Source organism: Cryptomeria japonica, chromosome 6 (genome assembly GCF_030272615.1).
Source record: "Cryptomeria japonica chromosome 6, Sugi_1.0, whole genome shotgun sequence".
Taxonomy (NCBI): domain Eukaryota; kingdom Viridiplantae; phylum Streptophyta; class Pinopsida; order Cupressales; family Cupressaceae; genus Cryptomeria; species Cryptomeria japonica.
Window position 1 is genome coordinate 598,643,509 of NC_081410.1, and position 22,485 is coordinate 598,665,993.

At 34.6% G+C, this 22,485-nt stretch overlaps 1 protein-coding gene across 1 annotated transcript; it reads right to left on the reverse strand.

The window, feature by feature from the left end:
* Positions 1-18,061: 18,061 nt before the first annotated feature.
* On the reverse strand, positions 18,062-20,138 carry LOC131036278 (UDP-glucosyltransferase 29-like). Its single transcript, XM_057968133.2, has one exon. It carries the CDS (start codon positions 20,089-20,091, stop codon positions 18,697-18,699), a length of 1,395 nt encoding a protein of 464 aa, XP_057824116.2. The 5' UTR covers positions 20,092-20,138; the 3' UTR covers positions 18,062-18,696.
* Positions 20,139-22,485: the final 2,347 nt, after the last annotated feature.

Sequence of the window (22,485 nt, forward strand, 5' to 3'; positions counted from 1 at the left end):
GCTCGTCCCAATCTATGAGGTCAGGAAAGACAAGTGGTAAGGAGTCATTTTGTGGATCAATTTTTGCTACTGTAAGTGTCAAGATGGAGGTATCATTGTGATTGGTCAGGGTGTTAAAGAAGTTAAGGATTTCATCGAGGTCTTCGATGGTATCATTTTTTGTATAGACTTGCTCATAATGTCGTTGCTCGTTTTCCTTGGCATCATAGATATTTTGTGGACCAAATTCAAGTGGTCTAGATTCTATGCCGCATTCTTCTTGAGAGATGGGTGTATTACTGTCATTTGCACAAATATCTTCAGTTACGTTAGAATAGCTGCCCCATTCATATTCATTGGAATCAGTCTTAAAGGTATTATCCCAGATTCTAGCAGTGTTGTGAACTGGTATGTTGTAGGGTGAGAACAAGTCTTTGATAATTGAGACAAGTTTGATAGTTTTCTCTGATTCTATGTCAGATCCTACTTCCACTCTTTGCATTTGTTCATATACTGTCTCTCCTTGGGGAGGAATGATGTAATCAGGAGGTGATTCTTCTTTGTTGGATATTAGTTCTTGAATATGATGTGTTTCTGCAATAGATGCTTCTTTCTTTTGATTGATAGGTTGCCTTTGACATTTCTTTTGTTCTTGATGTTCACGTTCCTTACATATTGTCTCAGTTAACTCAAATAGTGCCTCTTGCTAGGAATCTTCTTTGTATTTCTTCTTTGCTTTCCACTAAGGTTTTTGATATTTGTGTTTTGTCCTCTTTGGTAGTAAAGCAAGTTCAAAGCCCAATCCCTTTTTGTCTTTACTGAATTGTGAAGGAGGATCCAATGGTTTTGTGACACCTTCCTTTTGCTTACCAATAGGTCCTTTGCCATTGTATCCCATTTGTTACATGATTAAGTAGCCTTTTCCATACAGGTGTGTTGGTATAGCTATCTCCATAGTAGCTGCTCTATCTTCTTCTTCATCTTTGTATAACCAACTAAGGATGTCCTTTTCCTCAGATTCATGTACTAGAGTGCCTATTTGTATAAATGTGCCATCAAACTTGGTGATGGGCTGGGTTGCTTGATGTGTTTATGCTGTAGGTAATCCATGAGATTTAGGTGATGTTGGTAAGTTGGTCAAACGCATGGGTTCCAAAGAGTACTCTCCCATGCCTTTCTCTTTGATTTTCATTTTCTTCTTGAAATCCATAGATAGTGATGTAGACTTTTCTTGTTGAGGATTTGGTGTTGAGTAACTTTGTTTTTCTCTATTATGTGGAACCAAGCTGTCTTAGGCTGCCCCCATAGCATTACAATGTTGAAAAGGATTATGATCTGCTGATATAGAAATTTCCTATCCATTGTAGGGGAACTTAACACACTAATGATAAGTAGAAGGTACTGCTTGCATTTCATGTATCCAAGGTTGACCCAATAGGATATTGTATGTGAGCTCTATGTCCAAGACTTGGCTCATAGTGTCCTTTTGTATTGGTCCTACTTGTATTGGCAACATTATTGTTCCTTTAGATGATCTTTCTTCATCATTATATGCTTTGATAGTGATCTATTTGCGTGGATCAATAGATTGCTCAGAGAAGCCTAATGCACGGATAAGTTTTAAGGTATAGATATTGAGTCCAACTCCTCCATCTATTAATACTCTTTTAACTCGGTGTTTATAGACCAAGACTTCAATGTGGAGTGGAGTATTGTGTGGATGGCTCAATGAGATATTATCATGCTCAGAAAAAGTGAGGTTATGAGGCCCTGTCATATGAGCCACCATGGCTTGGAATTTGTCAGCATCCAGATCTTGAGGTACATTTGTTTCCAATAATGCTTGCTCCAATATGTCTTTGTGTTTTGGCAAAAGTTTCAACAATACTAGTATGGGTATTTGAGCAGGAGTCTTGCACAGTTGACTGACTAGATCATGTTGAATTTTGGGTAAGGTGTTTGCTATTGATAGATGCCCTTTCAAGACATATTTTTGAGCTCTGGTTGTTATGTTGACAAATTCATGTTCACACTTATCTCTAATGGTGATGACATTTACTTGATTGTCTTCAACTGATATATGATTGATGATGTTATTGTATATGTGATTGATACGAGCTCCACGTGTATCGTTTGAGGTTAAAGCTCTATCCTTGTTATAGTTTGGAAGAGGATTCTTAAAGGCTCCATGGTCGCTATTTATCTTGAGACCATTGACTATTAAATCACCTCTATCAATCATGTCCTGAACAATGTTTTTCAGTCTCATGCAATCATTTGTTTGATGACCTTTGTTACAATGAAAATCACAAAAGTGTGAGTCATTCCACCAGGGTGGTTTGATTTGTGGTTCAAACATGCTGATTGTTGGTAAGGAGATAATTTTGTTTGCTAGGAGTTCTCTGAATGCTGACTCTAGTGATTGCCCTAGTGGTGTGTAGATGCATTTTTGAAAGTTGTTTGCGTTGCCTCATGAGTTTGGATTAGGTCCTCGACTAATGTTATTGTTTTGGGTATTGTTTGTGTTGAATTGATCTTGATTGGTATTTGGTGCATAAGTGTTAGTGCCTTGGTTAGTACCTTTGGGATTCTTTGTAGCTTGAGGATTACCGGATAATGTGAGCATGGGTTGCTTTGATTTTGGATCATTTGATTCATTTCCTCCTTCATTTCCATTGTTTTTGTTTCTGGTCTAGAATTTGGATTTGTCTAAGTTGTTGTTTTGGTTGTTGTAGTTGGATGAACTTGTTCCTTCTTTGAAGAATTTTAACGTTCCTTTCTTGACACATGCCTCTTCTACTTGGATGTCATTCTCAATCAACTTGGCAAAAGATGGTATGCAGTAGAGTTTGAGTCTGTAACTCATCTCACTATTCAAGTTGTTGATGAAAATTTCCATCTTTTCCTTTTCGGGCAGATCACAAGGATATCTTGAAACTATACATCGCCAATGTTGAAGGAATATAATGAATGTTTCATTGTTTTTCTACTTGGTATTACAGACATCTAGCATAGTGATAGCATGTTGAATGTTATAGGAATATTGAATTATGAATTTGTTGACTAGTTCATCGAATGATCTGACGGGAGGTGTGATTTTGGATAACCATTCTATTGTTTGCCCTCTCAAGCTTCTTGGGAATAACCTTATCAAATAGGTGTCATCATGGGCAAATTCAAGACTCTTTGTATAGAATTCTCGAACATGATCATGGGGATCACTTTTCCCATCATATTTGTCAAATTTGGGAACGTCTAAGTTTGGAGGAAAAGCTACCATGTTTAACCATCTGTCAAAAGGATAAGGACAAATTTTAGTTAAGGAGTACCGCACTTTTGTACCTTGTTGCATGTCTTGCATTTATCTTTGTAACATTTGCATTTGTTGAGTGAGAGCAATCAAAGGTGAATTGTTTTGCCGAGGGAAGAGTTCTTCCCTTGCATTAGTTCTAGGCTAAAATGGTGTGTGGAATGGTATGTTTTGCTCTAGGATATTTTTCTCAGGGGTATCCTGCTTAGGGTCACATGTTTCTTCCTCTCTTTTTCGTTCTTGATATTCATAATGTTGAGATCTTGTTCTAAAAATGTTTGTGTCCAAATCTTCAGGAAGTTTAACTCCTTTGCTTGTGAGCATGAGTAGATATTTTTCTTTGTCATTTTCCATGAGCCTTTCCACAAGCCTTTGAAATGAAGCGCTTTCTTGACACTCTTGAAGGAGTTCCTCAGTAATTTTAGTGTCTTCTAGATGTGGACCCTCAAAAGGATTTGATAATCTCTGATTCATGCTGGATTCCAGTTACATTTCACTTTGTTTGTTTCATTGAGAGCGAGTAACAATGGGCATCTAGTAGAAGCTTTCTGTGACAAAAGGAATGAACTCTTCTTCAATGTTTTGCTCAGGGGTTGGTGGTTCAAATTGGGGTATGTTATAAGTAAAGAACTCTTCAGGAAAGAAGGCTGGATTGATCTTCCCTCCTTGATTTATGCGTTGACTGAATGCTGATTTTTGACAGAATGCCCTACTCCTCAAGGGTTCCTTGTCAAATTTGTTTGTTTTGTTTTGAAGATACAAGCGTATATGACGAAGGAATGTGTGATGAGATTTGAAGAGTTGGTGATTGATGTATAAAAATTTATTTCTTTTGGCAAGTTTCGAAGAACTCGGTTGTTGTTTCTTCAACTTAGTGTTATGATAAATATTCTTTCTTCTCAGAATATGAGGATTAGTCATGCACAAGCGATCAATGGTTTTCTTTGATTTGTTTTTGGATTTAGTTTAGCTTGTTTTGGAAACTCAAGTTTTACTTTATCAAAATGAAGGTTTAGATACCCCCTCATGACAAAGTGTGTCAAATGATATGAAATACGAGCTTTCTCAATATGGAAACTCGATTTGACAACTTGGAGTTTTTTTAAAACAAAAAAGTGTGTTTTGGGATAAAAATCCGTTTGATGGAAGGACCTGTTTGATACTTGTGATGATGTTTCTTGATTTTGATAGGAGAGATATGTTTACCTTGCGACTAGTTTCAGATTTTGGACAACTTTGTTTGATGGAAATTTTGCTCTAGAAATAGTTTTTGATACTCTCTTTTTGGTTTTCTACTCGAAGAAGTTCAGGCTGATGAAGGAAAGTTTTCAAAATTGTTTTCAAAATTTTCAAAATTGCCCTTTGTTTTGCCCCCTATTTTTCTATTTTTAGTTATGCACTAAAACAGAGACTCAATGCACTAGAAAAAGTCCTCAATACGCTAGAGAAAAGACCCTATGCGCTACGCTGCCCCTTGATACGCACTAACTAGTTTATCTTGATTTTGCCTTGGTTCAAAAGGTTATGCACCAATATGGGCCGCTTATGCACTAACTGTTAAACCCTACGTGCTAAGATTTGGTTTCCACGTGCTAAGTTGATGCTTCAACATGCTAAACTATTTTCAAAATGCGCTACTTGATATTGCTAGTTTTGGTTTCTGATGAAGTGCTAATGTTTACACTTGATGCGCTAAGGTGAAGGTTTTATGTGCTAAAAGATGGTTTCCACACGCTAAGAAGTTGCTCTCACAAGCTAAATTGCCCTGATAGTTTTGACTTGGTTATTTTTGGAATTTTGCTTTGAGTTTTTAGTATTGATAGATGATTTTTTGAAGCAACAAATGAAAGCATGACACCAAAGATACAACCATTTTTCTTAATCTAGATAATAAGTGTATGTTCTGCGAGGATGTGTTCAAATCCCCAATGTTTTGACAGGTTTAGATACAACATACACTTCAGTCAGGCTCTTTATTCAAAGGTCATAAGCAATATCATAGCCCACTAGTCTCGATACTCCATCAGCTCAAACAACTGTGTCACCCCCTAGGGGGCACCCATTTTTTTGCCTTTTGCTAGAAATTAACTCAAAGTGAATTGCTTCACAATTGAGTAGTTATCTTGGGAGATATATGGTGAGCGATCTTGGGGGCGGATTATTTCCCACCCTTTCACTATGATATTGCAAATGTTTGGATACTGACTTGGCTCAAAGTTTCTATACTAAGGTTCGTAATCAGGCTTCCCGTTCGGCTGTCAGTGATAAACTCCCTCAGGAGGCTTCCCAACCTTTAGAACAAAGGCTTTACGTATTTCAAGGATACTGGGGGAAGGCTAATCGTTGCACACAACCGTTGAAGAGGACTTTCGTCACTTTCCACTTTTGATTATAGTGGGTTGGAACACTTGGCTTCAAAGTCATTTTCCACTTAGGTTGTTCCCTTCACACCGACCAAAAATGGCTTTAAGAGTTTTTCAACCCCTCACGAAGGCAGGGTTGCTGAAGGATTTATTGCTTGAAGTAAAGAAAGCTTTTAAGAGTGGTTTGGCTTTTTGATCACCCAATTAAGGGGAGAGCATATACCTTCCACTTTCAAGATAAAGCACACAAGTTCTTTTTAGCTTTTTAAAGAAATGATTTGCTAACTCTATATGGAGATGTTGCTCCATGAAAACATGGTGTTCCTTTTAACCTTTCATAGCAGTGATTTTTTGATCTATTTTAAAAGAGAACTTGGTCAACGAAATAAATGTGATTCTTTGTCAACAAAAAAAATCGATTTGAAAGGGGAAGATCTTCCCTCTTTAGTTGCCACTAAACTTTGGACTTTGTGTGATTCTTTCCTTGCAAGAATTTTAAAATGGTTCCTTTTATGCACCAAAGGATGGTGAAGTTCTTTTTAAGCCATTTGTTTGCAAAACTTGAAAATTTGATTTGTTCTTTTTAAGATCCAATTAAAAAAATTCTCTCCTAGAAAAGCAAGGAAAAATTGTTTTGTTTTGTGGTTCTTTTTAAAGCCCAAACCATATGAGTTCAATTTTATCCAACAAAAAATCAAAAAGCTTTATCTTTTGACTAACTTAACTAAGTTAGTAAAAATTTAAACTATTTGGTCCTAGAAATAAAATTAAGCTCCCATCTGCAAGAAACTTGTTAAAAACCCTACAAGATACCAAGTAAAATTGTTGGAAAAAAATTTGTGGGTTTGGTGGACTTCAACAAGTCTAATTTCACATTCGGTTACAATTTATAATTTTGTCTCTATCTATGATGCACTACATAATAGACTGCACGCGCTACGAGATAGTCAGGATGTGCTATCAAAAAGACCCGATGTACTAAACTATTTTCTAAATGCGCCACTCTGTTATTCTTTGTCGCCAAGACCTACATGAAAATGTTACTGAAGATGATGTGCTAAGGTATGGTCTTCACGCGCTGGGGAATGAGTCCCACGTGCCAAACAGTGAGCCAGATGCACTGAAAGATCAATTAGATGCGCTAAGGGATGTTCCCTATGCACTGATTCATGTTTCCCGCATACCTGCAAAAGTGTTTATTTTTTAAAACTGATTTGATTAATGGGGTAGAGCCCCACGGTGGGCACCAGAAATGTGTGCAAGAAAAGCAGGTCAATGAAACTTAAAAAGTGAAAATGTGGTCCCAAAGAGGCTTGTTCACACACCCACGAGACTTCTTGGTGGAAGTTATGGAGTCATGAAGAATGACTTAACTTCACAAGGTTGGTTCCATGGCTATCTATCTCACAAGGTCCCTCAAGCTAATGCCTTTGCTCTCAGATCACTGAGAAAAGTGGCTTAGGGATGACGAATGCAAGAACGAGGGATGCTTATGATTGATTTAATATATGAAATACATCCTATCCATGCATGATCCTACAAATGCAATAAACTAGATTATAAGATGACAAGATTAGTAGCAATACTATCCTAACATGATATACTAGTTAATGATTTAAGCTAATGATAAAGGAAATAGTCTAAAATGCTTATTAGATTAATTCCTATTACAAAGAGAAGCTAGATGTATTGATAAATTTGAGCATAAATGAGACACTAAAAGCTTGCATGGATCCTTAAAATGGAGGAATGAGAGCTCTATATATAGTGAAAATAGGGCAATGGATGGTCAAGATTGAAGGAGTTAATCAAGGGTCAGGATTGAAAGTTATCAATCCATGTTTACAATTTTCACCAATGAAATGGTGACAATTGTCAACATAAGACTGGTTGAGAGGAGATGAAAGAAGCATTAAATGCTTGAGAAGATCTTATGGTTACCTTAGGAGGTAAGGGTTAAGGTTAGGTTAGGTTTATCCAAGGGGTAAACTCTTGTGCAAAGGTTAAAGGGCTAACCATGGTCAAAGCAATGAATGCTTGATGAGACCCTTGGGTTAGATGGAGGTTAAGTTAGTCAAAAAGTCTCTAACCATACCACTGAGGGTTAGTTAACCATTAATGGTTTGAAGACTTTGGGAACAAATTTGTAAGAGTCCTTCCAAATTTGGGGGTATTCAACAAGTTAGCTTGTTGAATGGATAAAGGCTTTAATGCCTTTTGAAGACTTTACTCCAAATTTGAGAAGTGACCTCCTCAAATTTAGGGAAAGGGGATAATGAATGGGTTTGGGCTAATTGATTAGGATTAGATGGATTCTAGAAGAAATTAGGAATAGGGTTTAGGATGCAAGTGGGAGATGTAGGAAAATGCAAGTGGGTGAGGAAAAATATTTAATTAAAATAAATTGCTTTATTTTAATTTGGTTGCAATTTGGGAAATTGAATAAATTAGATTTATTCAATTTGGGATAAACTATTAATTAAATGTATATTTAATTAAAAGTAAGAAGAAGAGATTTAATTAAATAAAATGATTTATTTAATTAAATGATGTAAAGGGCTTTAGTGAATTTAACTAAATAAATTGAATAATTTATTTAATTGAATAGCCAAATGTGGGTTATTTAGTTAAATTAATTTTAACTAAATAGAGGAATGGGAATAAAATGAACATTAAATATTCATTTAGGAATACGGTCATTTTTATACATCTACAATAGTCATATTATATTACAATTTTTTATTAATATTTTAATTTTTTAGGTGAAGAACATCAATAGTCGTCATAGTTTCAATAACCACACATTTATTGTCATAGTGACCCCCCAATAGCCGTCATAGTTCCAATTTTTGAAAAACCCATTAATAAATTTTACATGTAGCAATAGCCAATCACTTTTTGTCACTTTTTGTTCATAATTGTCCAATTTGTGCACCACTATTGGAACATTTGTGCAAAACTATTGGGACATTTGTCCACAAGTACTGACGATTTTAAGTGGATGGTTACTGGAACATTTTTAATTAGGTATCAGGGGACACTTTGAAATGTGTACTTTTTGACATTTGTGCACATAACTAATCCAAAGTGTGCATCATTTATACCCAGAAGCCAGAATAATAGCTATAAGCAATTAAGTCGCATACGAAGACAACTAAAAACAATCGTCGGTATGCAATGTACCATTTAAGATCTGTGGGTGTGCGAAATTAGCTATGATCCTATCTTCCCCATGAATCTCAAAATTCCCATCCTTATGTTTAAGGAAGGCCATGTCAAAGGTGAACATAGGTTCCATTTTTGACTTACCAGCTTTCTAGAGCTTGAAGAAAAATGGGCCATTGCTCTCAAACATATAGCTAAACATCACACAATTTTTAAACATGGGTTTTACAAGAGATCCAAGGTAAAATATTTTAGAATTTCTTATGTTGTCTTGATGTGGGACAAGTTCAAAGAATAGGTAGGTAGTCATTTAAAATTTGAACGTTTATGGACTAGCTTGAATCAAAAAGCTAAGATTATGGGTGATAGTTCCTTTAGGATTAGTACTTTAGAGGGAGATCTTGTCTCATTGCCTATCAATGGGCAATTTCTCAAGCACAATTTTGAATCCTAGAAGGATGGGATTTTCCCCCTTGTATTATAGTAGATTTTAGTTTTTTTGTTTCTCTTTGTTTTGTTTTGTTTTTTTGTCATTTGGCTCTTTTCTCTCTTTCCCTATTCTTTTGGGTCAATGGGTTTGTTAGAGGCTTCCCCCCAAATGTATTAAGCCTTTAGATGTTCTAAAGAATTGAAATCTCTATGTCTGTTCTGGTCAAAAGTTCTTTTATGACCAAGTTCTTGTTTGAAAGACATGTTTGCATTGCCAAGAGCTCAATAGGATGTTTAATAATAGAGAATTGCCTAATTTATTCTACATCAAAAGCTTGAAGTTTCACATTCTATTTGTGATGTATTTGGTGTTTATATACCTATTAAAATATAGGTGGGAAATAGATTTGTTATTTTTTTAATTGGTTAAGTAGATTGTTGATAACTACAATACCCATGAAATAAAAATTAATTGAATATATAGCATTCTTATAATTTGAAAGTAACATCTCATATATCTTTGAAGGAAAATTATTGATTTTTGAACAAATTAAAACCTTATCTGAAATTCATCAAATATAGACCTCTAAATATATATATATATATATATAGCGTTATAAAATATTATTTATAATAATATTATAATTAAATATACATATATATAAAATAATTTATTAAAAAAATTAAAAAATCATTGTCTTATAAAAATATTCATAATTGATTAAAATGATTTCTTATAAAATACTCTTTATAATAATAACACAATTAAATAAACATATATATAAAAAAATTAATTTAGTCCAAGCGATTGAGCTTAACTTGTTAAAACACTATCCATTGAAATGATTTTCTGTTATTTTATATAAGTGTTGAATAAGCTAAGGAGACTTATACTATGTCAAATAATCTTTAACCAAACTTCTCTAGTCTTGTAGCCATTGTCTAATAATCATGCATTATTAAAGTTGAACATGAAATTTTGAAACCTTTTCCACTCTTTTTGAAACCTTTTCCACTCTTCTATGATATCTTCCCAGCCGCCTGAAATAAAGTATAAAATATTTTGTCTTCTTTTATTATTTAGTTATTTGGATAATAATTCATTTCCCATTTTGAAGTTACTTGCTGGATTTCGAGGATGATCAAAGGTATTATATTGATTGTTAGATATGTTCTTCAAGGTTAATTCTTGTTGGCATATAAGTTAAAATTATTTGATTGCTTAAATTATGACTTTTTAAATATAATTAATAAGTTATGGAATTGTATTTTTATTAAAAATTATTGTAAATAAATTGTTAAAGATTATTTTGACAGTTTGTTAAAAAAATATTATAGTCTTTTTCATATATTTTTCTATTTATTGATATTTGTCATTGAATATGAATAGGTGTTTATAGATTGACTATTGTTATAAGAAAATAATATGATTTGATGTTATAAATATAGAATATGACCAATTATTATTAATTACAATTATTTTTTAATGTGTAAAAGTGCTTATTGCTTGTTGGTTGTGGTATAAATTTTAATAGACTAATTTGTTTATATATATGATTATAATATTAGTGTAAATTATATATATATATACATATATATGTATATATGTACATATGTACATATCTACATATATATGTACATATGTATGTACATATATATGTACATACATATGTTCATATATACATATATGTGTACATATATATATATATATGTGTGTGTGTGTGTGTGTATATATATACATATATACATATATGCATATACATACATATATATACATATATACATATATGTATATGTATATACATATATACATATACATATATGTATATATATGTATATATATATGTATGTATATGTGTGTGTGTGTGTGTGTATTATGTATGTATATACATACATATATATGCATACATACATATATATGCATATACACATACATATACATATATACGTACATATATATACATACCTATATATACATATATATATGCATACATATATATATATATATATATATATATATATATATATGCATACATATATATATACATATATGCATACATATATATATACATATATGCATACATATATATATATACACACACACACACACATGTGTGTGTGTATATGTATATCTATGTGTATGTGTATGTGTATGTGTATGTGTATGTGTATGTGTATGTATATGTATATGTATATGTATATGTATATTTATATTTATATTTATATGTATATGTATATATATGTCTTGATCTAGAGAATGAATTGTTTCTGTTGAATCTATATCTGCTACTGTTGAACTTTGCTACTAGTGCTGCTTAAAGTGCTTCTATTGGAAGCTAGTGGTGCTGGATCTTGAACCAGGAAAAGGGATGCTGAGACAGGAAGGGGAGGTAAACTAGGTGAGTTGTTGGGTCTCGATCTCACCAAAGTGATGATTAAACAGGTGGTGGATAAGCTAGATCAACGGATGCAAACTCAAGATCAGAGCCGACTGCATAAGCATCATAATCAAAATTCTATGTAGGACCCCACGTAACCTACAGAATTCCAAAGTGTTGTAGTTTGAACAAGAATAGGTGTTGCAACAAATTCGGATGGAACTATAGTGCCATTGGAAATTACAAGTACAAAGCTCGGTGCAGGTGCAAGGCTCGGGGGTGCAGGTGGTGCTACTGGGAAAGCTTCTTTTGGATAATTTGGATCACAAGAACTATATCTTACTCATTGAATGAAGTGCCCCTCTTATCTATATCCTCCCTCCATAGAATAGTAGGGGCCCACCCCCTTTAGAATAGAATAGAATAGTAGGGGAATTCCCACAAGCAACCACTCCATAGAATTGTAGGGCTTGACTTCCCCCCTACAATCGAGCTACATTTATTATTGGGGGGGGGGGTGGGGGCGGGGGGTTATATTGTAGGGTTTGGGTTCGAATCCCCTATGATCCTATAATCCGGAAGAAGACATCGATCTCCATAAGAGTTACTATATGGCATCCCATCCATCACCTTTCTAAGCTCAACTATCTCCTCCCACCCACCCATGTTACGTATAGAATCCCATTTAGACAGGTCACTTCACCAGTCAGGGTGAGCTAGACTTTTGCGGGGCTCAATGGTTTCTTAGGGGCCGACCAAGTCTATGGGGATAGCACCTCCTAATTTCGAATAAGTGTGGGGCCCATAGGCTCAGTTGGGCCACCCTTCATTCGAGGAACTTGCTAGAGTAAGTTAATTAATGACACCCCATAGAATTGGGTGGGGGCCGTCCTACTTAATTAACCTGCTATAATCCCCCCCACCTCCCTCTTGATAGTTCTTAGTCGGGGAGTAGTACCATATAATTTTAGGGCCCCTACTATTCTAAAGGCCCCCCACCCAGGGTTGATTAATTGACAGATTCAAGCCCTTCTCCTACAATTCTATGGGGGTAGGGGGGCTACTCTTGTCCTACGAGGTATTTTAAGGGATAGCGGGTAGATTAATAAGAGGTAGCTTGATTGTAGGGGGCTAGAGTAACAATTCTAGTTGGTGGGCAATGAGCCTCTAAAATTCTATGGTAGTCGGTAGATGTCATTGAACAGTACTTCCCCAGTAGAGTGCCCTCGATAAATCTTGGGTGGGGGTGATCCAGGAGTCGATGGATCGATCCAAGCAGGCTCGATACCCTCGCCACTCAACAACAAAGAGACTTCCCTTTATAATAGTAGGGGGAGAACCCCACCTAAGAAAGATGACTATAGTAGAGTAGCGGTAGGGGCCTAGACTAGAATTCGCTATAGGTGAAGCTTGCCAATAATTATAGTATAGTAGCGGGGTGGGGGCGGAGGTAGGGGCGGGGCAGAGGTTGAAGAGATCACAATGATACCGGATTAGAATAGGCAGAGGTAGGGTCTGGGGGCATGATACCAGCCCCCCTACTATAGCTGGAGAGAAGAGAAGAGGACAATATAGCCGAGAAGAGTGGGGAGGGGAGGGGAGAGAAGAGAAGATAACAACCCTTTCTCACCAACCAACCATGCTTCACTCCAGTCAACTATAGTAGAGGTAGGGGCTTTCCACCACCCCTAGCTCTAACCATATAGAGAGCAGACCTCCTTAGGCTATATTGGTAGAGAATAGGGTTTGAGGCAGCTTTTACCTCAACATTTCCCACCTTGGCCCCTTAGAATAGTAGGGTGGTGCTGATCTATATTCCACTCAAACCAATATATGTATATATAGGGGAACCCATCATGAGACCATCAAAGCTATGATCGATTGCCCATCAACTAGAATCGCCCCCCCCCCCCCCCCCCCCCCAACCTTGCATGAGGAATGTCCCCGGATACTGAATGAAGATAAGATTAGATGAGATGAGATAAATACACATACACATACCCATACACATACACATACATATACATATATAAAGATAAGATTTTAACAAGTTCAAATATAAATATTTATTCTTTTAAAGATTTTTGAGATGTTACTTTTAAATTATAGAGGCATATTATAGATTCATTTAATTTCACACATATATATTTTAATAGATTCATTCGTTTATATGTATAGTTATAATATTACTATATATTTTTTTGACAATGACGTATTTTCATAATATATATATTTATGATAAAACAATTTAGAGGTCTATGTATATTGTTTTATTCCAAGATCTTTTGATGAACTTGTAGATAAGGTTCCAAGTTGGAGTATAAATATTTCTTCTTTCAAAGAAATTTGATATATTACTTTTGAATTATAGGCATATTATATTTTTAAATAATTACCCACACATGATTATAATATTATTATAAAGAGTGTTTTAAAAAAAGCATCTATTTATAATATATATAATTTAATAATAAAATAATTTAGAGGTCTATGAATATTGTTTTATTCAAAGAAACTTTTGATGAACTTCTAAATACGGTTCTAACAAGTTCAAATATAAATATTTAATCTTTCAAAAATTATTGAGAAGTTACTTTCAAATTTTACTCATAATACATATTCAGTTAACTTCACGCATATTCATTTTAATAGATTAATTTATATATATGATTATAATATATAAAACAATTTAGAGGTCTATGTATATTGTTTCATTCAAAGAACTTTTGATAAACTTCTAGATAAGATTTTGACAAGTTTAAATATAAATATTTCTTCTTTCAAATTTTTTTGAAATGTTGCTTTTAAATTACTAACATGTTATATATTATAATATTTTGAAATCCACATCATCTCAATACTAAAAATAAAAATACAGAATATACTAATCACAAATAGTAAATCACCAACTGATTTAAACATACAAAATTCAAACATTAATTATCCTCTTTAACATTGACATTATATTAATATATAAAAAAATTTTCCATTATATAATCTCTAACACTTACACAAAAATTTCAAAAAATCAACCAAATATTTATCTGAACAAAAGACCTATCAATTGCAGAACCTTGTTTTTATAACAAAAGAACATGTAGATTCTTCAGGATACCACTTTTAAGCATACCACCTCAAGATACCACTTCCACTTTTAAAAATAGTAACCTTGCAGCCACCTCAGGATACCACTTCCCCTTTTCTATTTTGAAAAAATTGCAGCCACTTCACTTATATGGGAAAGTAGAGAAAACAAAAGAAAACAAGGAAGCCATAGAATGGATTATGCATAGATGGGTGCAAAAATGGATAGCAGAAGGCCCCCAATAAGTACCACCTACATTATCAGCAACTCCTTCGATGTTGAATTACCTGCACAAACACACATTATGTTGAAAATCAATGGGCACTTATTGGATCAACTACCATTACCTTATATGTTATCTAGAGTGCTTATTGTACTTATTGTATTATTGAGAGAATAGTTCCTAAAAAGGTATCAATTATTCACATAGCAATTATTGCATAATATTTAGTAACATCTATTACATCATGATAATTTTATGTAGACTATTCATAATTGTAACAATTGAGTTCTTGTAAGTCACCCAAAGTTACATCATTAAAATAAGGAGTTCAAAAATACAATAGTCTATTGTAGCAACACAACACAAGGAAAAAAATAACAAAATAGAGTCAAACTAAAGCAAGAGACCAAACACTCAAAAGACTAGTTAGAGTTCAAATTATGAAGGTTCATCAAAATGTTTCACTTGTCCCCCATCAATATTTAATCCACTTGTCTAGAGAAGAACCTATATTGTTTTTTTTCACCTCTCAATATTTTTTTAATTCATTATTTTCTTTAACATACTTCTCTTATAGTATTTCCTTCTTGTGAGATCCTCTTCTAGATAAGTCATAATAGTTATAGAACGATCCATAAGATCTTTAGTAATAGAATGTAGCTTGATCAAAATGTCTTTTAGTTGAAATTTTTTATTGTTCAAAGAACTAAATTTTGCTTCCACATTGCCTTCCACTTCACTTTCATACATTAACATGCCAAATGACTTTTCCACTTTTGTCTTTATATATTTCCATAGGAGTTATGGAAACATTTTGAATCTTTTTCCTGATATTTTTGTTATCTATTTAGTCAATGGAAAATATTTAGATATTGTTGTATTGTATTTTGATGATATTGATTTGGATAATGTTATATCTTTTTTTATTGACATTAATATTAGCTTGAATTTATTTTATTCTTGATAATGGCTACACCATGGATTTTGATTATGATAAAATGGGTTTTATAGGGACACGAAACCCAAATGCAAAAAATATCAGAGAATCAACAAGTCAGTCCAGAAACAATCGCTAAATAGAAAGAAAATAGGGGCACAACCCCACAGAGCCCTGCAACAAAACAACACTAAAGCACCAGGCCATCTCGTGGTGCTCTTCTCATGAACCCTACTCCTAGTTCTTGTAGACGGACTTGTAGAAGCCTACACCTCTGAAACACTGTTGATCGGCTAAGCATGATGATAATGGCTACACCATGGTTATGTTACTAAGCCATTACTATTTATGCTATAATATTATCTTTCATGTTAACATAGATTATATTACCTTTTGGTCATTGAGGTCATCAAATGATTCTCATACAAAATGAAGGTATAATAAATGTGGCTTAGGTAAAATAGGAGGATCATTTGTCCTCGACACATAGTCTTGCATATTGTCTATAGAGATGTCTCTATTCTATTTTGACCATATTTGGCTTTGGGTATCTCCTCTGATAGTTATAAAGTCATTGAGCAATAACCTATTGACCCTAGTAATAAGTGTCAGTTACCATATAGAGTCAAAAACCCCTACCCATTATATTTGTAAGGATGAAAATAAGGCATTTGTACATCTATGGTGGTAATGTGCAACCCAAGTACTCAATTTGTTGTATTAATTTGAGTATTGGCTAATTTCTAGCTTAACTAGCATAATTACAAGTCTATGTTGGATTCAATATCATTTCTAGGGTCTAGATATATAATAAGATTTTTAATGAGTTTAATAGAATGAAAGACATACTAGGTATGAATATAAGTTGATACGTATGTGATCATGTATTGTTATTAGATGGATCTTTGAGAGTCATGAGAAATTTGATATTATTCTAGGAATATAATTGCATTTCTAACAAATTTTGTTTAGAAAGAATTAAATTTAAATAGAATTCTAATAATATTTTTATTAAATTTATAATTATATTAATTTAACAAGTTTTATGATGTTTCGCAGTATTATCTTGAAATATAAGTTTGTAACATATGTTATAATAAGTAATATAGGGAAACATTTTATTTGATCAATCTTGTAATATTTCAACTTTGTAAGTTTGGTTTCATTGCATTGTTATTTCCTTATTCATTAGTTTGTTATTGATTATGTGTACTTATTGTAGCATTTGCACTACTACTGAATGGTGGGTTATCCATTTTTATGCCAATTATCTACTTTACTATTTGAGAGAAACTATTTTATGTTTTTTGGTTCCTTTACTATCATAAGTAGCTCTTATCCATATTTTTTGCATTGTTTGTAAAGGCTTGGAGCCCTTCAACCCTTTACCTTCATAGAAAAAATTTCAATACATTTGGATATAGTTTACTTTCCTTTGACTATGTCATATTGATTGAATCATTAATATAAAATAATAGTAACTAAAATTTGTAGGCATTGACCATAAGGGCATAGAGATGGTTTTAGTATCCATGTATGTAAAGACCAATTAAATATACTATTCAATATTTTGTTAAAACAAAAATAAATTTTTTTATTAAAATATTAAATGCTAGTAATAATGTTCTACATTAGTTGTGATGGACAAAAATCATCTAATTGACCAGTTAAATATACTATTCCATGTTTTTCTAAAATATAAATATTTTTTATTATAATAGAAAATGTTAGTAATAATGTCTTACCTTAGTTGTGATGAACAAAAATCATCTAATTATGATGTACATTTTGTGAATATTGTACACTTATTTATGGACTTACATTGTTTAAATGATATTTATTCAAGAATATATCAAAAATTGATCACATTTACATTTAGTTTGTTTAGTAATTTACATTCTCTTGTTCTCTTGATTTTCATAAAAGATCATAAAATATGACCCAAAATATTGATAATAAAAATCATTATTCAATATAATCCAAAAACATACTCTCTCACACACTTTTTAAATTGACAATAACGGCATTGCATATTTTTTTAAAAAGAAAGAAAAGCATTACATATTATAATAAAAATTCTAGAATCTTTGCAGAAAACTGTTTTCTTTTTGCTCGATAAGATGCTGAAGCCAAAATACATTAGATCAAAGGGAAACAAACATGAGAGGTATCAATGACATTTGAAACAAAAATAAGATCGATAAGATGCTGAAGCCAAAATACATTAGATCAAAGGGAAACAAACATGAGAAGTATCAATGACATTTGAAACAAAAATAAGATCCCAAGATTGCAAAATCAAGACCAAAACCCAAAAACTAGTGCTACCCAAATCCAAAGATCTGTATCAACTACAAATTCTTACAACAAACCAGAAACTATTGAGAATAGAAGACAAAAGTTTCCTTGAGGAGAGTATTTCAAGCCCTACTAGAAAAACCAAGTAAACCATGTATCTAAATCATTCTATATCAAAATAAAACCAGAGTTGTGGAAAGATGCCAAGATCACAGGAAAGATAAGCACGAGCACCTTGATCCTTAATCCTCTGCGGCATGAGAAGTGGAGGGATCAGCTTGTCTGAAGGTCGAACTAGGGAGGATGCTTGCCGTCTCTACAAAAAGATTTTCTTGAGCCTCCTGTTCCGAATCCCCTTGCTCGAACTCGAAGTCACTTCATTGTCGGCATTCAAATCTTCCATAAACTTGTAGAGGAAAACCCAATCCTCTGTTTCATTAACATTATCACCAATAATATTGTATCCAATATAACCTACTAAGGACAATGATACGAAATTACTGATAGTCGTACAAGGAATCAATATCGGCTAAACACACTTTTCATTAAGGGGGATAATGAACTTCTTCATGTGGTTAACTAGCTCTCCCATATATGCCTGTTGACGTCCTGTGTTAAGGTCTATAGCGCCACGGAGCTCTCTCACCCTCGATCGAATCTCCTCCCCTTTCTCTTCATTACCCATCACCATCCAAACTGCCTTACACACATCCTCCCTGCTAAACCACCCCTCCTCATTCCTCTCCACTTCAATTCCCGCATTCAACTCGAGAGCAATCTGTCGACTGTTAAGTCCCTGGTCATGCCGCAACGGAATCAAAACCAGCGGTAACCCAGAGTAGAGCCACGCTTCCATCACCGAGCTCCACCCGCCGTGGGTCACATAGCTTCCCACGGAAGGATGCGAAACGATCCTCACCTGAGGCACCCAACCGCCGACCACTAGCCCCCGGTCACGTGTCCGGCCTTCAAAACCCTGGGGCAACAACGACAACGCGGAGGACGTCCCGTCAGAAGATCGCAACGACCACAGAAAGGGCAACCCGATGTCCTCCAGTGCCAACGCCAATTCCCCGATCTGCTCCGCCGACAGAAACGACTCGCTTCCGAAGGCTACAAACACCACCGACGATGGCCGTTGCTTGTCGAGCCACTGTATCAGGTAATCACCGGACGTATCCTCCCTTGCCGGGCCGGCTTCAGGCAGCATTAATGGACCAATGGAAATCACTGGCTTTCCCGTGAGATGGTTTAGGTATTGCAGATACTTGCCCTCCTCTTCAAAGCAAGACTTTATCACTATTCCACACGACCGCTGACAACAAGCCCACACGCGGTTGGCGAAAGAAATAAAGTTGCTCAACATGAGGCGCGCTTCCAACAGCCTCCACGAGATGATAGGTTCGGGATAGCCGCTTGGGGGTGGCATCAAATCCTCCGCCTTCAAGTCCCTGCTGCTCCCTGCCCGCTTGCAATGGCCCAGAATATAAGCGAATGCCGCCGGACTGTAGACGGAGAAGGCAAAGCTCGGGATTTTCACCTGGGAGGCCACGGTCGCAGCCCATGGCGCTATGACGTCGTATACCAATAAATTTGGCGAAAGGCGCCGCAAAAGACTCTCAAACGGCTTGTCCAGTTGATCGAATGCGCTGTGAAGGAGATGGGCTGATTCTGGTTTAATGTCTGCTGTGCACTCGACGCCAGGGGCCAGTCCGTCTACAGACGGCAATGGCAACTCCAGCAGGTGGATGGGTTCCTCGTGCAAGCGAGATCTGATTCGGGATATATTCACAGGGGTCGATACGATCCAGACTTTTACGTCCCCATGGCTTGCCAAGGCTTTGGAAAGATTTATGAAAGGATTAATGTGACCTTGTGCCAACCAAGGCAGCATCACTACCTGAAGTTGTTTGTCTTCTCCCATACTTGCATTCAGGTTTCTGCACACAGTTTCTGTATGATCTGTTCGCTTAATAACCTATTTCAACTTCTTACGCACCTAACTGTCAAATGTTCGACATTGTTCTCAGGTTTCGAACTAAAGAGACAAAGAAAGAGGTAGTTGAATGTCTTCTTCCAAATGGAATGTTTTATCAGGTTTAATTCATAGATTTGACTAATTAATTTTAGCTATCAAACAATGAACAATTCATAGACTTGACTCATTAATTGTATTATTAAGAGAATGGTTAAAAAAACTATGAACAATTCACATAGCAATTATTGCAATCTTATTGACTTGAAGAGCTACCCCTATTATTATTATATTATATTATGTAGGCGGTCCATCGTATAGTCACTTTGCGTGTCTACCTTGATTATCTCTGTCATCATTATCAATTCCTCTCTTTAAACGCCCAAGTCGTAGTCTCCATTTTGGGAAATTGTGGCTGGAGAGTTCGACGGAGATGTATTTGCAAATGATTTCGCCACCTTTCTAACTTTCAACGACCCTATACCCAGTAGGGCCCTACTTCCACCCAAATTTGTTTTTATCCTTAAATCCAAAGATATCACGAGAGAATCAAATTTGCTTACAAAATGTTGTTTAAGTATCTGAATTTTGGTGGATGATTTTTTATTAAATATCATCATTTTCATTAATATATTCAGTTGTCAAATTTGGTTGGAATATGTTTCAAGTATTTGAATCTTGGTGGATTGCATTTTATCACCTATCATCATCATCATCATTATCAATTGTGCTTAATCAATTGAACTACAGCTCTTCAAATAAATGGTTTAATAAAATAAAGACATAAAGTTGATAGACCCATGACTATGAATGTCATTACATGTTGTTTAATTAAATATTTCTTAGATCTGAGTAAATGGAAGAACACAATGAGTTAGAAGTCATTTTTTATTAGATTGTGAAAGGAAATTTAACATTTTCTTTTCATCAATTCAAAGGTGGTTTAAAGTGCACTATAAAGAAAAATCACTTTCCTTTTAACAATGGCAATCACCAACAGTTCATAAACAAACAACACTTAAATCACATATTATCATTTTATTGCTTGTAAAGTAATGAATTTTTATGTCAGTCCATCGAGCCAGATGTGCCTTGCCTCATCATCAATACTCGATGTTTACCACTTGCAATACATCCTACAAATTAATCATTGGAGTGATTCAAGATCTCCACATGATGTACTCTGGTTTCCAAATCTTTACAACTATTGTGTCATTTGGACATTGGGCAAGTTTTGTTGTTACTCGAAATGACATTTGAATTATTAGTTGTTGCCTATAAGTGGATACTTATGTTTTCAATTGATCAAATTGATCTTAATCTCCATCAAAAATTATATAACCAAAAATACTTCTATTGTTTCCTAATTTTTAAGTTGTATTTTTAAATTTGATTTTTACTTTTGTAATTTCTTATTGTCTGCCAGAATTTAGGTAGGCAGTTTTATAAATTTCTGTTGGTGTAAATAAATATTCATTTTGGATATTATTACACTTTACTTAAGTTAACTTAGGATAATGCATCTCTTCGTAGTTTGGATTTGAGACACTTAGGGAAGTGTGCACATTGTGATAGAGCTTGTAGGAGAAATTCCACCTTTTGTGGTCTTATTTTGCTATTACACTCCACATTCAGTGGGTCATCCACCTCTTGTGGAATATTATATTATTTCTCGTACCTACCCCTAGTATTTCTTACCTACCCTTGTTTCTCATTGAGCCACATGTCATAATTGTGTGCTCGTACATCCATATGGCCTTGCCTATATAAGCAGGCCTATATTCATTGCATTGGTTAATCCAGTTGATCATTTGCATATTGATAAAAATACAGTTTTTTTCTTATCATTATATTGTCTCTCCTTTTATGCTTTTCATTGTGCCCTTGATCTTGGCAAAATCCTACATGGTATCAGAGCTATTGGGGCTTCATTAACTAGTTTTTTGGAGACATTTTGATGGCTTCAATTTTCGGATTTGGGGATCTTCAATTTTTGGGGGCATCATACAACGATTTGGACATCACAGTTGAATTTGGGAGGCTGTTTCCATGAATTTTGACTATAAAGTCGACCTATTTTGGTGAGAAATTTTTTTCCCCCATTTTGGCTATTATTGTACGGATTTCGAAATTTTTTAAATTATTTTTCAAAAAAAAGAAAAAAAAAATCCGGAAAAAAACAGCAATCAAAAATTTGGAAAAAATAAAAAAAAAAAAAAAAATTTGCTGTTTTTTGGGGGTCCGCAGACCCCCCCGACCCTGCAGGTTGCAAGTTGCAAGGCCGTACCTGCACTGTCAAAGCCGCCGCCGTGTCTCGCCACTGCTATGTACCTCCCACATCGC

Coding starts and splice junctions, on each gene's coding strand:
- LOC131036278 (XM_057968133.2), bottom strand. CDS start 20,091: ATGGGAGAAGACAAACAACTTCAGGTAGTGATGCTGCCTTGGTTGGCA.